Raw genomic sequence first — 16,794 nt, 5'->3', positions numbered from 1 at the left:
TACAGTACAACAACAAAACCATGAAAAAGATGTAACGAAACGAGATATTTTCTGTTTTGTTTTGTTTTTTATTTTTGCTTCTTTTTTTTAAAGTAACAGGCAAGAGGGCATGTTACTTCAATTTAATTAATGAATTTATTTATTTATTTATATTTTTGTAATCTTTTATTTTGAAAGGAGTGACGGATTGGGCCAGGGCGAGTTCCGCTACGTGACTATCAGCTGATCTCAGTGTAAACAGTCCGGAGGTTGTGTTATGTGTCAGGGGTAGAGACAGGGGTAGTGATATTTCGGTCGGACGATAAATGGGAAGCGTGTGAAAGGAAGAGTGACAGCGTGTTTCGCGCTGTTTGTGCTGCAGTAAGGGAGCAGGAAGCGGCTCACAGGAGCTTAAAACATCACATGCAGCTTCACAGAGGGCCTGTGTGAGAGCAGCTCTGTCTGAAAACACTGGACTAAAACACTGGAAAACCTTCACGGGACTACATTAGTTGAAGTAGTAAGTGTGTGTGTGTGTGTGTGTGTGTGTGTGTGTGTGTGTGTGTGTGTGTGTGTGTGTGTGTGTGTGTGTGTGTGTGTTCACTGTTAACTCAGCTGCTGCTGTGTTTACTCTCATTACACATGAGAAATTTAGCCTGCAACTGAAAAGATTTAAGTTGGTCAAGAAGTGGGGTTTCGAGGTAAAATCCTACATACATCCTACATTTTTAAATGTAGAAAATTGGCCCATTCGACTAATATGTTATCTATCTCAGTGTGTAAGTAGCGTCATAGTGTTGCTGCTCGAAAATGAGACAGTTTTAACTCACTTTTGTACGCTTAAGCAGTTTATTCCCACCAATCGAGGACTTGGGCCTCGTCTAAAGGGGTCGTAAGATGAATGGAAGGGGTCATGACATAATGAATGAGACAGGGAAAAAAGCAGATAAAGTTCTTCTCAGCAAATGTGTGGTAATTCGACTTTTCGCTAAATTATTATCACTGTTATAATTGTTATTTTAGTTAAATAGGGGATTAATTTGGATTTAGTTGGAACCATCAGAAAGATTTATTTTGGAACTGCAAACAACTCCTAGACACCCACAGGGACTTCAATAAGACACTCGATCAAAAAGATTTAAAAAAAAAAACTTTGCAAACAGCGTTTTAATCCATACTAATTAATTGCATTTTTTGATGTACAATTTTTGTAAGAAACTAGAAACTGTAATTGTCTGGTAAATATAGTACAGTTAATCATCGTGAAATGCAGTTGTGTGGAAGTAGCACTAAATGTAAATGTACAGTAGCATATTAAACCTCATTATAATCATGTGAATGTGCCTTTTCTTTGCAGTCTGAAACATAAGCACTTAAAAAATGTTTTTTTAAAATATTCTTTTTCTTAAATGATTTTGATCAGTACTGGCACCCAGTGCAGTGCTGATCATAATCATCACCCAGTGCTGAAAAACAAAATGTGAACATGCTTTTCTTGAAATTGCAGTGTGCCATGTGAGTCAGGCTGCCTAACTGTTACTGTCACATGCTTTTCTATCCCAGGTCAACCTGCTTCACTGCTACTCCAAACCCCCCCACCCCCATGCGTGCGCACACGTGCCTTGCAGCTGTCATAATTGCGCAGTTCATTTAGCTTGTGCTGTCAATGTGATTCATGAATCCTGCCTTGCATCCATATGATATTTAAAAGTGGTACTTAAGTAAGCTTTTCGTCTTTTTGTTTTTATTCGCGTACCCTGATTGTAGATATAATAGAATATCATGTGGACTTTTATTTATTTTAGGCTGTCTAAACAGGAAAAGCAGGACTTGTTTCCTTCTTGTAAGGCTGGTCTGGCAACTGTAATCGAGTGACTGTAATAATTAAGATTTCCTTCTCTCCCTGCTGATACTTCCTTCACCCTCACTGTGTGCCAAAACAAACACTTGTGACTTTTTTCATCACATGTCCTAACGAATGAGAGATGATGACTTATTAAGCAATATCAACCACTTCCACTGTTTAAGAATTCATGTTAAAGGTGCAGTCTGCTGACTTTACACTTGTCATGTGATATTGAATGCAGTACAACTTGCCTTAAGTTGACTTGCATTATGAATTGGGTGAACTGAACTTCACTGAATGCCACACATACATCACCAGGGCTTTTCATTGAATTTAGAGGCCATCCATTTTTGATAGTGTTAGAAATAATACGCAGGAATGGTCCAAATAGTTCTTTCCAGGTGCTGTGTGTCATTCCGTGCTCTGATTAGTATTCTTCTTTAGTTACTCTGTCTTTTAAGTGGACGTCCCCTTTCAAAGATAAGATAAGATAAAACTTTAATGATACCACGACGGGGAAATTTGTGCATTACAGCAGCATAGTTTTATTCACAGCTATGTCACAGAAATTTTTTTTAAAAAGCCTTTTTTTTTAATTTCCTGTGCAGGGGTCCATGGAGGAGCTGGAGCCAGAAGAGCAGTTCCTGCGGTATGCCCGCAATGGTGATCTGTCTGGGGTCCAAAGGCTCCTCCTGGCCAAGATAAGGGAAGAGACACAGCTCAGTATTAATTGCAAAGGTATGTTTGGTTTTTTTTTGCAGATTGGGATTTTAGATGGAATGCTGTGTGCTAGTTTAATTCATTTGTGCTATTTTGTCAGGAAAAAGTAAATCTAACCTGGGATGGACACCTCTTCACTTGGCCTGTTATTTTGGACACAAAGACGTAGTGGAGGAACTGCTTAAGGTAGTATTTCATTTCTTCAAAGCATGGAGCTTTTAAAAAGCCCCACAGGTAACAACTGTGTCGTCACACCCTGCAGGCGGGGGCAGATGTTAACTTGCCCAATAATATTGGAGATACGCCATTGCACAAAGCTGCCTTCACAGGAAGAAAGGTACATTAATTTACCGGCAATTTTCATTAATATTTTTGAGTTTTCTTCTACACATTGCATATCTTTAATTGTAGGATTTATGCATGTACTGCATTCATTCATTCATTCATTCACATATTGATCAGGAGATTGTCATGCTGCTGCTGCACTATGAGGCATGTGCTACTGTCATCAATGGGACAGCACAGATTCCCAAAGATGTTACTCAAGATGCAGAGATCAGAAACATGCTGGAAGGTGAGAAACATGTACTGTCAAGAAAGAGATATTATGGAAATGGTGTCAATTTTTCTTTCATACATGATACTTACATAGTACCTAAAATTTAGACTCATCCTACATTTTCTTCTTCTAAATCCCACCCTGTCACTGAAAACAGCGGCTGAGAGAACAGAGGAGAGGAAACTGGAGGAGAACCTTCTGGATGCTGCACGGGAAGGAGACCTTTCAACACTAACTAAGCTGGTAAGTACCAGATGCTGAAGTGTGATGCAGTACTGCCCAGAGGCATGAAGCAAAAGTCTGAGTCTTACAGGGTGCCCCCACAGCTCAGCTCAGATCCACCACTTTGGTGCAGACTGAAATATCTCTAAAGCTTTTGGACAGATGACCATGAAATCCTGCTCAGCAGTGCTCAGAGTATGAATCATAATGGTTCTGCAATCCTGTGGCACTCCTTTCACTGTCAGTTTAATAGTTTTAAGTTAAAGATTTCAGCAACTATTGGATGGTTTGCCGTGTAACATGACAGACATATTATAATAATGGCAAGCTGTAATACATTTTCCTTCAGTGCGTGCATCATCATCAGAATAGACTGCTCAAACAAATTAAAGGAACTCTTTGAATGGGAATGAGGAAAAAACAATCATGCTGGACAGCTATACTGATATGGACTGGGTAATGTGTGAGGAACGAAAGGGTGCCTCGTCATTTGGTCGAAATTTAAATCATCAACCTACAGAGCTGAATTCAAAGGCAGCCCAAAAATCAAAGTGAAAACATGACGAAGCAGGCTTGTCCAGTTTGCCAAAATTTCATTGCAGCAACTCAAAATGGTGCTCAACAGTTTATATGGTCCCCACATGCTTGTATGCATACCTGACAACATCAGGGTAGGCTCTTAATGAGATGACAGATGGCGCAGTGGTCCCAGATCTGGACCAGGGCATCACTGAGCTAAAGTCTGAGGTGCAACCCTGTGGCATTAGATGGACCGAAACATAATGTCCCAGAGGTGTTTTATTTGATTTAGATCAGGTGAGCGTGGGGGCCAGTCAATGGCATTAAATCCTTCATTCTCCAGGAACTGCCTGCATACTCTTGCCACATGAGGCCAGGTGCACCTGGAGGAACCCATCAGTATAGGGTCTGACAGTGGGTCCAAGGATTTCATCCCAATACCTAATGGCAGTCGGGGTGCCATTGCCTAGCCTGTAGAGGTCTGTGCAACCCTCCATGGATATACCTCCCCAAACCATCACTGACCCACCACCAAACAGGTCTAGGTATCACCTCATATTACCAGTAGTGACACTGACCCTGGGTCACTGACCCACTGACCTCTCAGAAGTTTAACTGACTTGATGCTTTACTTGGATTGAAAGTGTTCCTTTCATTTTTTGAGCAGTATATTTTAATGTGCTGCTACTTTATTTAAGCATTTTATTTTCATCATGTTTTTCCACATATTCTTTTTTTTTTTTGTAACTCCACTACAATTAGTTCACAGCTTCACGTACTTGTTACTCCACAATTATGATTTTTCTTTCAAAATATGAGGACTTGTTTACAAATTAACCTACCCAGGAACATGATATCTGAGGACAGCTGCCAGGAAATGACTTGACAACTAACATTTTTATGCAATCATTGCAAGTGGCTGAAATATGATGACTGGCATTTTACAGTGAACATTTGTTGTAGTTCCTTTTTTTAAAAAATAATAATCCTTCAATTTAAATATTTATATGTTTGCTTTTTTTTAGTGAAACCAAATCCCCAACTAATTTTTTTTTCTTTTTTAGAATATAAGATGGTATTATAATATTATTATGAAAACAACCATTAGCTGTAATCCTTGTAAACTAGGTTACAGAAAAAAACTCAACCTTAAACCTTATTCCTGTGTTCTGACATTTAATCTAAGGAGTCTTTAGTCACCCCTCATTTCTTTATAGGTTGCTTCCAAGGAGCCAGATTTTCTTGAAAGTGTTCTTGAGCAATAGTTCTTGCAGCTTTCTGAAAGTCTTTCAAAGTTTTTCTTTTGACATTGGCTGCTTGTACCTGACCTTTTTTTTTTTTTTTTTTTTTAAAGCAGCTTAACACTGACCTATGAATAAAAACAGGCACCAAATCTATGCTGAATTTAGCGGAATCTATGAAAAAGGCCAAAGATAACACAGTTTGTCAGGTATAAATTTTTGCAGGTATAAATAGCACTTTGGATTCCCAAAGTGCCATTAGCTGAAAACTTTGTATGTCTCAGCATAGTGTGCAGTGTGTCAGCTGGACAAAAATAAAAATAACTGCAGCAGCTCAACAGTATCTGAAAATGGGAAAATAAGAAATAGGAGATGCACCTGAGATGCATCTGACTCTCGAGCTGATTCTTCCCTTCCACCCTTCGATGGCTGTCAAGAATCTATTCTTAAGGAAGAGAAATGGGGAGAAAAGGCTGAGGTATGACAAATAACATAAGAACTGGGCTGAAAGCTGTCAACAGGTCTTATGGAGTGACGAATCCAAATTTTAAGGCTTAGGTTCAAATTGTCATCAATTTGTACAGAGGAGCTACAGCAGTGAGTGTCTACAGTCATCTGTAAAACATGATGGAGGCTCTGTCATGGGCTGTATTTCAGCCAGTGGTGTTGTGGATCGTATAAAAATTGATGGAATTGTAAATGTACAGAAGTGCTTAGGCCACCATGCAAACGCATCTGAAAGCATCTGATTGGTAACAGCCAAATTTTTTCAGCATGACAATGATCCCAAACACACTGCCGGTGCAGTAAAATCATACCTGAATAAAAAAAACACACACAGTCATGGATTGGCTTCTGCAGAGCCTGGAGTGTGGGATCATCTTGATAGAAAATGGAGCAAAAGGAAGCCGACATCCAAAGAAAAGGTCTGAATGTCATTCAACAAGCCTGGAGAAACTTAAAGAAATTACAAAAAAAGTTTGACTTGACTGAGAGAGTTCAGGCTGTGTTGAACATTAAAGTTGGTTGAATAGCACATTCATGGCTCCATGTTTTTGCACCTATTTTCCTATTTACCTAGCAAAATCTAAAAAAGTTGGGGTGGCTTAAGACTTTTGCACAGTACTATATAACATTATATCAGTCACAGGAGGCATTTTTCTATATTAGATACTTTTGATATCTTAAGTACATTTGCCTAAATATGCTTATATTTTATAATGATATAATATGCATTTCTTAAATAAGTAAATGATGGTGTAAGAGGTCCATCCCTCCATCCCTCCATCCATCCGTCCATCCATCCATCCCTCCATCCCTCCATCCCTCCATCCATCCATCTGTCCATTCATCCATCCAATTCTTGATATTTTTTTCCTACCACTGCTAATTAGCAAAGGTTAGCACAATAAAACAAAATGTTTTAAATGGCCTGTTAGCACTGTCACGTAAGCAGATTAGCATGATTGCAGAGACTTTTTGTGCCTTAACTGACAGTTACACCCTCAGGTGCCACACCATGTTCACAAGACCAGACAAGTATGCCGTCAGCTACACCCTTTGAAATCCAGTAGTTCAAAAACCTCAACAGAGAAATCACTGGGCACAAATCAATATTTTCAATTACAGTGTTCAGAAAAATAAAGGGAACAGTGGCACTTCAGCTTTGGAGAGAGTCATTGCAGCCTTAGCTATTCCAGCTCTCTGTGGCTGTATCAGAAATCAAGGAGTCATGCTTCAGTTCTTAGCAGAATAATAAAGAGCAGCGGGACACTAGGGCTCACACAACACACCTGTTTCTGTCTTCTGTGTTTTCAATAGCTCTGTAGGAAGAAGCCTCCAGACATCAACTGCACAGATTTGCTGGGTAACACTCCGCTGCACTGTGCAGCCTATCGAGGTCAGAGGCAGTGTGCCCTGAAGCTGCTCAAGGGTGGAGCCAACCCCAACATCCAAAACAAGAATGGTACGATTCATCAGCCAGAGCTGGCAACCATGACTCACTGGTGATATTCAATAATTTTCCTTTTTGGCACAAATACCAAAAACAACAATGAACTTATTGTATTGTCAGGACTGTCTGGATAGCCAAGCTTAAAGGACATTAAAAGGAACCTCTCATGCTCATTCCAGGCTCCATAGCTTTGTTCTTAGACTCCATTGCAGTAGCTTTACATGGTTCACAGTTTCAAATAATGCCCCTCTGTTTGTTTACTGTCAGAAACGAGGCATTTTAGCTTCTCTACCCCCCTGATTTCTTCTTATTAGCTGTCCCTCACAAACAGAAGGTTTGAACAGCAGGTGGGTGGGGGCTGCTGTGCTCACAGCCAGAGCTGTGTGTCTGAGATGACCATATTAGGAATATCCCCTCTCTTTGACATCATACAGAACAGAAAGAACTGTCTGAATCTGAGTTTTTAGAGCAGACTGAAGCCTGAGCTTTAGGCTCACAGGGATACATATGCTGACCCCACGTTTAATATCAGCATTCATCTTTGTAACAACATATAAGTGACAGAAAATATGGAAAATCATAGTAGGTCCAGTATAAGTTTATTAAAATTAAACAAAGGACTCTCCTGGATAATGTAACTTGCCCAAAGGTTAATTTTGTGGTTTTAATTATTTTAGTGGTTTCTGAGAAGTTATGATTTAGTTTTGTCTCTTTTGGCACATAAATCAAAGAGAGGCTGTGATTTTATTTATTTATTTTTTTTTTTTCTTGGACGTGAGCATGCTGTACCGTATATGACAAAAAAATAAGGAAAAGCACAATTCATCTCTCTTAAAACATGCCAGCAAACCACAGTGTTGACGCTTTACTGCTGTGGACTTTATTGCTAAGGACCTGGCCTATGTACTTTATTTGAAATCAGTCTCACATAGTAGGTTATGCTCCTGTAAAGAACACAATGACGAATATGTATTGATACACAGGTAAAAATAGAGGTTCTTTCACCCAAAATAAAATAACAACCACTTAGGCGTGCAGCCTAGGCCGTTTCTCCAAAATGTTCAAAGTTTAAATTCTAATTAGTTTTGCCAAACGCAGCAGTTCTTCCTGCCATGTGAACGTGATTATCAAGGCAAAAAATTTAGAAACTGTGATTACATGAGATGCACAAGCTGCTCAGATGTAAATGAGTCCTTGATATTTATAATTGCTGTCACCAGGTTTTAAACAATGTTGAATCGTGCAGTATTTTTTCCCCTTCTGTAAAAAATGTGCTCTGTTTTGTTAAAGCTCCTCTTCTATGTCCATAACTTGTAGGCCAAACAGTATTTGACCTGGCCAGTGATGCAGCGATGAAGCAGATTCTTGAGGGCAACGTTCATCGAGTGAGTGTCCAGCTGACCGTTGGTGTCTTAACCATTTTTTTTCTTTGATGTGATTTTTTTTGTTTTATTTTTTTTTAAATTAAAAACTTGCTCATCTTTCTCACTTGTGTCCCCATCAGGGCATGACCCGACATGTTAAGAAGTACGAGGGACCTCTCTGGAAGGTGAAATCTGAGAATTATCTTTTATAGTGGCTGTTAAAATCCAATCAGGGAATGAGAAGACAAGAAAAATGGAAAAATTACAGTACGCAGTTTGAGAGTTTATGTAGTCATTACCTCAAGGACCCTGCTGCTACTGAAAGTTCAGGCAAATGCACAAAGCAACATGTTTAAAAAAAACTGTGTGCAGTTCAGTGGTTCTCAGACTTTGTTGGCACGTCCCTCGTAAGACAAAAACAAGTTCTCACCTCCCACCAAACAAATTTTATCAGTCATTAACAATAACACAGGATCCAAGCTGAAAACTAGAGAAATAAAGGTCAGCAAGATAGCATCAGCAAACTGCTGTTTGTTAATCTTCCCCCAAATAAACTATATTAGTTCAACTTAATTTCAATCCATATTTTTTCCCTGGTTGTCAAGCCCCACCAGAGGGGCCTGCCCCTCAGTTTGAGAACCACAGGTGAGCAGCTCACTCTTGTCTGCTTTTACAGTATGGATCATCCAGCTTTTATTATGAAAATAACTCTGGACAAGTAGTCCAGAAATCTGGTTCCTGTCATTGAATTGAAATAAGGTTTAGAAACCAGAGAACTCCAGAGTTGCAGTGCGTTACTACACAGTCAGCTTGCTGCTTCACTGATCTTTGATATGATTCAGACGGAGGTCACATGAGCAGTGTAAGATACAGCAGTATTTACAGATATACTGCGACTGAGAGCTGACATCTAAAGAATGACCTAACTGTTAAACATTTTTATGTTGTGAGATTGTGGTAGGGATGGAAATTAAGAAAAGGCTGCAGCTGAAAACCAATTCAAAAGTTGTCCAGTTTATTTGAATAATTGTCCTCCATTCTTTATGAATTCCTTATCTCAATGCTGGATTGTTTCCTGGCAGTCATGCATTGTGAAACACTGACTCGTGATGGTGGAGTTTGGCACACCCGATACTTGTGCAAGTCTACTAGTTTATACTGAAAATGTGTAGACCTTTTTCCACACTGGAAAATTGATCAGGAATTGCTAAAGAATATGAACTGTTAGCCGGCTCTAGGATGGCATTGGTGTCTTCAGTCATCAGTGTGAGCCAAAGGTTATTGTGCTGCAGGGTTTTTACATTCTGGAAGATTCCTGTGTTTAAGTTTCTTAAACTTAAAGTGGACCTATTTTGCTTTTCCTTGTTTTTCTTATAGTGTATATTCCATATACACTACACAGACTAAAAATAAAAATCACCAAGTGGATTTAATTCAGCAAATGGGTAAGAGCCTTCCACTGGACAATTATTGCAATGATTGACATGTTTCATCTGGTAACATGTTATTTAACCCAAAATGATGCAGGGACTAGCAAACAAAAGATGTCAGAAGAAGTGGTTATAAGACGTTACTCTATTTCAGAAGGGTCAAATTATTGGAGTGCATCAAGCAAAGGAGATTTCTGAATGTACTAAAGCTGGTTTAAGGACTGTCCAACACATTATTAAAACCCAGAGGGATAGTGGTGAACCTTCATCTTGTGGTTTGAGCAAAATCTTGAAAGCTCGTGATTAGAGATCACTTAAACTTTCGGTGAAATTGAATCACGAAACAGCAACCGGAGAACTCACGGCTGTGTTTAAAATCAAAAATAAGAGGCACAATATGAGTATAAGAGATTGGGAGTAAACCTTAAGAAAGTGTAGCCTTGAGAAAATCACTTTTCAGTACAGCTAATTGGGTGGGGGGAGGCGGGGGGGTAAAGGCAATTTGCTAGGGAGCATAAAGATCAGACACTGGAGCAACTGAGAAAGGTCATTTGGTCTGATGAGTCCAGATTTACCCTCTTCCAGAGGGGTGGGTGTGTAAGAAGAGAGGCATCATCATGTCTAGTGTCTACCGTAATGATTTAGGGTTGCTTCAGTTGGTCAGGTCGAGGTTCAGTAAGATTATGTGGCCAAAAAAATGAGGTCAGCTGACTACATGAAAATGCTCAGTGACCAGGTTTTTCCATTCATTTTTCTTCCCTGATGGCACGCGCATGTTCCAAGATGACAGTGGCAGGATTTATCCGGCTTAAATTATGAACTAGTGGTTCCTGGAGCGCCGGCACAGTGGCGCAGTGGTCAGCTCTGCTGCCTCACAGTTAGAATAAGATCTGGGTTTGATTCCACCTTGGCCCTCCCTCTCTCTGTGTGGAGTTTGCATGTTCTCCCCATGCTTGCATGGGTTTCCTCCGGGTACTCTGGTTTCCTCCCACATTCCAAAGACATGCACTTACTGGGGTTAGGTTGATTGGCTACTCTAAATTGCCCATAGGTGTGAATGAGCGTGTGAAAGTGAGTGTGAAAGGTTGTTTGTCTCTCTGTGTTGGCCCTGCAGCAGGCTGGCGACCTGTTCAGGGTGTACCCTGCCTCTCACTCTATGACAGCTGGGATAGGCTCCAGCCCCCCCACAACCCTGAACAGGATGAGCGGAAGCGAATGGATGGATGGATGGATGGTTTCTGGAGCATGACACATCATTTTCACACATGGATTGGCCACCAGAGTCCAGACCTTAATCTGATATCTATGGGATGTGCTTTAGAGGCAGCGGTCCGACTCTCCGATCACCGATATAAGATCACCAGATGTGGGCAAAATATTAATGTAACTCTGGATGGAAAGAAATGTTGTGGCGATAAGCATAAAGCTTATCAAAATAATGTGTGCCATTATCAATACTAAAGGCAATCCAACAAAATGTTAATGTGCAGCTTCGCAGGCACACAATTATGGCTGCAACCACAGGATCCCCACCCATCTGCTGTTCAGACTTGTTTACATTGGGCAGCCAGCGGGAAGTACAGAAAGGGAGGGCAAAGGAATCTGAAAATCTTGTTTCAGTGGATGAACTGAGGAGCTGCACCAATGCACAGGATAAGATGAATATGGATAATTTTGTACTGTCAATCATGTAATTTAGTAGCTCACAACAATAGAAATATCAAGCTGGAGATGAGTATAATAGGTCCAATTTGCAGATATTCATAAAAAAAAAAAAAAATCAAAGTGTGCAATCTCAGCCACTGCTGAAATCAGAAAAGACTGAAAAACTTTTTATTGAAAAATTAGACTGCTGATCCCTTGTGTGGCTTCTTGCAGAGTTCCAGATTTTTTGGATGGCGTTCTTACTGGGTCGTCCTTCAGGATGGTGTTATATCCTGGTACTCAAAACAGTAGGTGCATCTCTAATTTCTCTATTCATCTCTAATATGCTCCTTGAAGCAGATATTTGAAAAGGTCTCAGTTACAGATAAATGGAAGTGCTGCACAGTTTTGATAAGAAAAGGTGCTACAGGTGATGCACAGATTCTTCCCTGTATATTTTTCCTTAAAATCTATCATCTGTTGAAATTCCAACGTAAATAGAAAAGGCCTCGTTCTGTTTTACTTTCTTCTGTGAAGGTCAGATGCAGCTGCCAGTGAAAGAAGGCAGGGCTGCAAGTCCCTCACTAACGCTCAATGTTTGGTAAGCCAACATTTAAGGATTGCAGTCCCTTTTTTGATCCCTGTGTTGAATTTGTCTGTATATAGCTTCAGCTTTTCCACAAAAGGATGTTTCTGATGTTTCTCATTTCCAGATGCGAGCCAAAGATAACAGCTTTTTTACTCTCAAGTGCTTTGATGACAGTGTGCATCACTTTAAAGTATCACCTAAAAATGACCCAGAGGGAACGAGAAAAGTAAGTTTGGTTTCTCCTCAGGTTGTAATCTCAAACACTTCCTTAAAGTCCTATCATCTCCTGACCTTCTTCAACAAAGTTTTCAATGGCTCTGAAATGTGAAAAGGTTAAGGCACCATCTTTACTAACTACCTAACTTAATACGTTCCTTTATATCTAAAATGTTCCACCTGCATTGAACTCATTGGTGCTCAGAATAAAAACAGATGAATAAAGTGCTTCCTCTTTTCTGTGTTACCCCAGTTTTCATTCACTAAGTTTAAATAAGCTGAGAAACTTAGTAACAATTCCCTAATTTTTAAGTTTGGAAATCTTGAAGTCAGTTCTTTTGATCAAAAACATCTTGAACAGCCCTGATTTCACCCCCCCAAAAAAAAGAAGGCTCTTGTATGTCTGGCTCGATCCGCCTCAAACTCACTAATTAACACTTTGTTTAATCGAAGTGTAAAACCCAGGTGTAAAAATAAAAATTTGCATCATTACACTGGGTTATTTGCCAGTTTAGACTCTAAGGTTCATGACATCACTATTTGTATCTTGCATGGCTGTGAATATGTATCAGTATAAGTAACCAAGAAGGAATAAAAATGACTGTCAACATTATGTAAAATATACTATTTAAATTTGAAACACAAGCTGTGTTATAAAATAAAAGTTTGGCATTAGCTGAAAATGACTAATTTTTATTTTATGGGGTTTTTTTTTTTTTTTTTTGGATTAACATCTCACAGTAAAATGTATCAATAAATTTTAGAGGAACATTTTATATTATATTACCTTCAGACAGAGCCAGGCTGGATTCACTTCCTTTTGAACAATCAGATCCAAGAGTTGTTTTGATCTTCTCTCCTGATGTACATCTACAAAGAAAATAAACATGTTTCCTATAATATTTCAAAAACACTTAAAGGTCAAGATCAGTCAAATAAACAAGTGACCTTTAGAATTTAAACCTAAGGGGAAAAAAATGTTTTGTTTTTTTTTCTCAAGGCATGGCTTGATGCATTAGAGGAGCACTCAGCCTACAGCACATACTACTGCTCCCAAGAGCAAGGGAGCGAAGAGGAGGACGACGAAGAAGTGATGATTTCGGAGCTAACAAGCTCGCTACAGGTGGCTGTAAACGGAAAGCACGCATAATTAGCATGTTGGCTTAATGACCCATAGTGTTTTCTCTGAACTAGTCCTTCCACCCCATGCTGCTTTTGTTCATCTGTGGTCTCCTCCCGTCTCTCTGAATTACCAGGCTGCAGAGCTCAGCCAGAAAAGCCTGGAGAAGGAGGTCGCAGCTTTCCTGTCCATGCTGAAGAATGACGAGCTGTCAGAAAGTAAAATTCTCAATCAAGTTTTATTTATTTATTTTTTTTTCGTTATGTAATATATAGTGTGTACCAGAGGAGAAAACTCAGTTACTCAGGAAGAGAAATTAAAATCTTATCATTAAAAAATACAAGTGTCTTCAAACAGATTTAAATGCACAGTAATGTCTGAAATACTGTTAATTAGGACAGCACCATCTGGCACTGTCGTTAGAGGTTTCTTCAGTGTGCGTGCTCTCTGTAGATGTTATGAGAACATGAAAAAAAAAGAACTTTAGATAGCTTGAACTTCATATGTTCCCCTTAGTTTTGTAACTTTTTTTGTTACATTCATTATTTTATTTTATCCCCTCAGAATTTCCATCAACTATACTGCAGAAAATGCAAGAAATATGCGAGTTATCCAGCAAGACCACATCCAGCCTCAATGTCTGTCTCAGCCTCTTCTCCAGACAGGAAGGGGTGAGTGTGACCTTCTCCAAAGACACATTTTTGTCTTTATGTGAATGCCTGGTGACTATGACTGTTTCAGCCGTTGATTAAGAGCATTTTAGTCACCATTAACTGAAGAAGGTTATTCCCTATGTTTAATTGAATCATAAAAATATCTAGACATATTCAACTGCGAGGGAGGTAAATGAGATTTCAGTGACATTTTAAAAAACTTGAGATCTGTGGATTATGTAACCAGCATGTTGTTTCTTCAAAGAACATTTGAGTTTGTTCTCAGGCCTTACGTTGAGACTGTTGGGGCTAAGTGAGATGACATGTTTGTCATTTGTGTGAACTCACCTTGACTCAAAATATTGTAATTAACTGGATGCTTATTGTTTGCAACCCTAAAATCTATAGTGGCATTTTTGTCTTAAGACTGGGACGTAAAAAGAAATTATCCTACGCAAAAACATGCTGAAAGAATTCACACTTCCTTATGAAAGCAGCTAAGTGGACTGAAGTGATTACAAGCTTGCACGTGGTTTTTCTTTGTGTTAAACTCAATGGATTTGATTAAAGTGGAAGGATTCAGGAGCTAGATTACACCCCCTCAGGAAAAATAAGGATAGAGGATGCGGCTTATAGCTCACAACAACCTCCAACCTTTGACATCAATTTTTATAACAATGTACAATCCTGTTTCCAAAATAACTGGAATGGTGTGTAAATTCTAAGAGAATGCAAAAATTTGCACATCATTTAAAACTTCTAATTTATTTAAAATACCACAAAAACAACAAAAGCATAACAAATGTTGGAACAGAAATATTTCTTTTTTCTTTTTTTTTTTTTATATATGCTAATTTTGAATTTCATTCCAGCAGCAGGGTACGGGGGCGTGAAACACTGGAAAAGTTCTGTAAAGCTTTTTAAAAAAAAATTAATTGAAAGAACTTCTCACAGCTGGTCAGGTTAAATAGCAACAGATCAATAGCGTGACTGGTATAAAAGCAAAGCACTGCAGGGAGTAAAAGTGGGGAGGGATTCACCACCAAAAGACCAGGACAGTAATTCAGTTGTTTGAAGTGGACCTATTAAGTTCATGGCTATAGTTTTTTGTGTTGTTTTGTTTTTAAATTATTCTTGGACCCCGTTATTGTAGCTTTACATGACCCACAGTTCAAAATAATCTTTATTTACCTTATACTGGGAATTGGTACTTAATTCTCCCCCATCTGAAAGAGCTTTTCTGCCTTTAAGACCACCCCGTTTGTGCCAACTTTCTTCTGATTGGCTGTCCTTCACAAACAAAAGATTTAAACAGCAGGTGTATAGGGCTCCTGTATTCGCGATAAGGACTGTGCGCCTGAAATGTCAATACCAGGGATATCCACGCTCTTTGAATCATAAAGAGCTAAGGGAGGGAAACTGTCAGGAACAGAGTGTCTGGAGCAGTTTGAAAAACCTGAAGATGGAATATTTTTACATATGTTTTCCTTGTGATTTGAAACTTGTTTAAATGTTTTACACTTCAAATTCTTTGCAGAACAGGTGTGCAAAGAATTCAGAGATTTCAGGCTCATAATATTTCATTTTATTTCAAAGAAATGCTAAAAATCTCTGCACATCAGGGACAAGGCTGAAAGCAAATTTGAAATGTCTGTGATCACCCGGCTCTCGGCTGCCACATTTGGATTCCGTAGTGAAAATCACTGCAAGGGCTCAGAACAATTATGAAAAAAAACACTGTCAGTTGCGACAGTTTGTTGACACATCCACAAATTCATGAATATTTGATCATCCTTCAAGGGGTGTGTTACCTTATCCCATTAAAGTCATGTAAAACCAGCCATTTGATAAATGTTTAAATGTCCATGTGGGCTGGCAAAACTTCTAGAACTCTTCAAAATAGCACCTCAGAAAAGAGTTTTCTTATACTTGATGACGGTGGAGTAACCTGTTGGCAGTGTGAGATCTTTTACTGAGGGTTTATTGTATATGGTTTATGGTAGTTTTATAACTTTTTGTATATTGGATAATGTATGTGACACTCTGGGGTTTATTAGGTGAGTAAGTTTGATATCTGCCTGACTAATTGCATTAAGTATTTTATTGTTAGATATTGCTTAAGACATTTTTCATTCTGCTTTTTACTTGGTATTTATATATATATATATATATATATATATATATATATATATATATATATATATATATAAAAACCTCAGAGTGTCTGTTTGACCCGATTATGACGATTCTGATTAGATATTACTGCGTGGGTTGTAGTCATGTGACCAGTCACATGTGACTTCAGATGACATTCCCTGTGTTTCAGAGTTTGATGAAACGCCCCACTAATAAATGTATTTTAAAGGTAAACTGGAGTTCTGCAGTGTGCATGCTGTTAATCCTTTCTGTTGTGCTACACCTGAACACAATCACAATAAAAGCATATGTGGCTTTTTATCATCTTTTGAAAGATTAAAAAATAAAGCGTATGCGTGCATGCCTAGCATCCTCAGAAGCTAGTATTACCCTTTTTAGCACAAATGAATTAATTAATATCAGTTTTGTATAATTGGCCGGTATCTGAAAGCAGCTTGCTAGAATTCTCGATTTTTGATCAGTGGGATTTAAGTTGGGGTTTTAAATAGATCCTCCCATAAGCTTCCAGTTCTTCTCTTTGAGCTGTTCTTTGCTGCATTTGATTGTGTGCTCAGAATCACTACCCTGTTGAGGGTGTCTTT

The 16,794-nt window shown here is 38.8% G+C and overlaps 1 protein-coding gene across 2 annotated transcripts in view; it reads left to right on the top strand.

The window, feature by feature from the left end:
* Positions 1–227: 227 nt before the first annotated feature.
* Positions 228–16,794, top strand: part of osbpl1a (oxysterol binding protein-like 1A) — a 37,900-nt gene continuing 21,333 nt past the window's right edge. For both annotated transcript variants that reach the window (XM_030727984.1, XM_030727983.1), the window contains exons 1-15: positions 228–499; positions 2,434–2,563; positions 2,646–2,731; positions 2,808–2,882; positions 3,008–3,119; positions 3,262–3,347; positions 6,908–7,052; positions 8,358–8,425; positions 8,545–8,589; positions 11,713–11,786; positions 12,016–12,079; positions 12,192–12,293; positions 13,284–13,406; positions 13,540–13,621; positions 13,968–14,074. In XM_030727984.1, coding sequence (XP_030583844.1) covers positions 2,440–2,563; positions 2,646–2,731; positions 2,808–2,882; positions 3,008–3,119; positions 3,262–3,347; positions 6,908–7,052; positions 8,358–8,425; positions 8,545–8,589; positions 11,713–11,786; positions 12,016–12,079; positions 12,192–12,293; positions 13,284–13,406; positions 13,540–13,621; positions 13,968–14,074 — 1,293 coding nt within the window. In that variant the 5' untranslated portion in view covers positions 228–499; positions 2,434–2,439. The remainder of the gene's footprint in view (positions 500–2,433; positions 2,564–2,645; positions 2,732–2,807; positions 2,883–3,007; positions 3,120–3,261; positions 3,348–6,907; positions 7,053–8,357; positions 8,426–8,544; positions 8,590–11,712; positions 11,787–12,015; positions 12,080–12,191; positions 12,294–13,283; positions 13,407–13,539; positions 13,622–13,967; positions 14,075–16,794) is intronic.

The sequence above is a fragment of the Archocentrus centrarchus genome, chromosome 4, assembly GCF_007364275.1.
Source record: "Archocentrus centrarchus isolate MPI-CPG fArcCen1 chromosome 4, fArcCen1, whole genome shotgun sequence".
In the NCBI taxonomy this organism is placed as follows: domain Eukaryota; kingdom Metazoa; phylum Chordata; class Actinopteri; order Cichliformes; family Cichlidae; genus Archocentrus; species Archocentrus centrarchus.
Note: the sequence above shows the minus strand (reverse complement) of the source record. Positions and strands in the feature narration are given on the sequence as shown.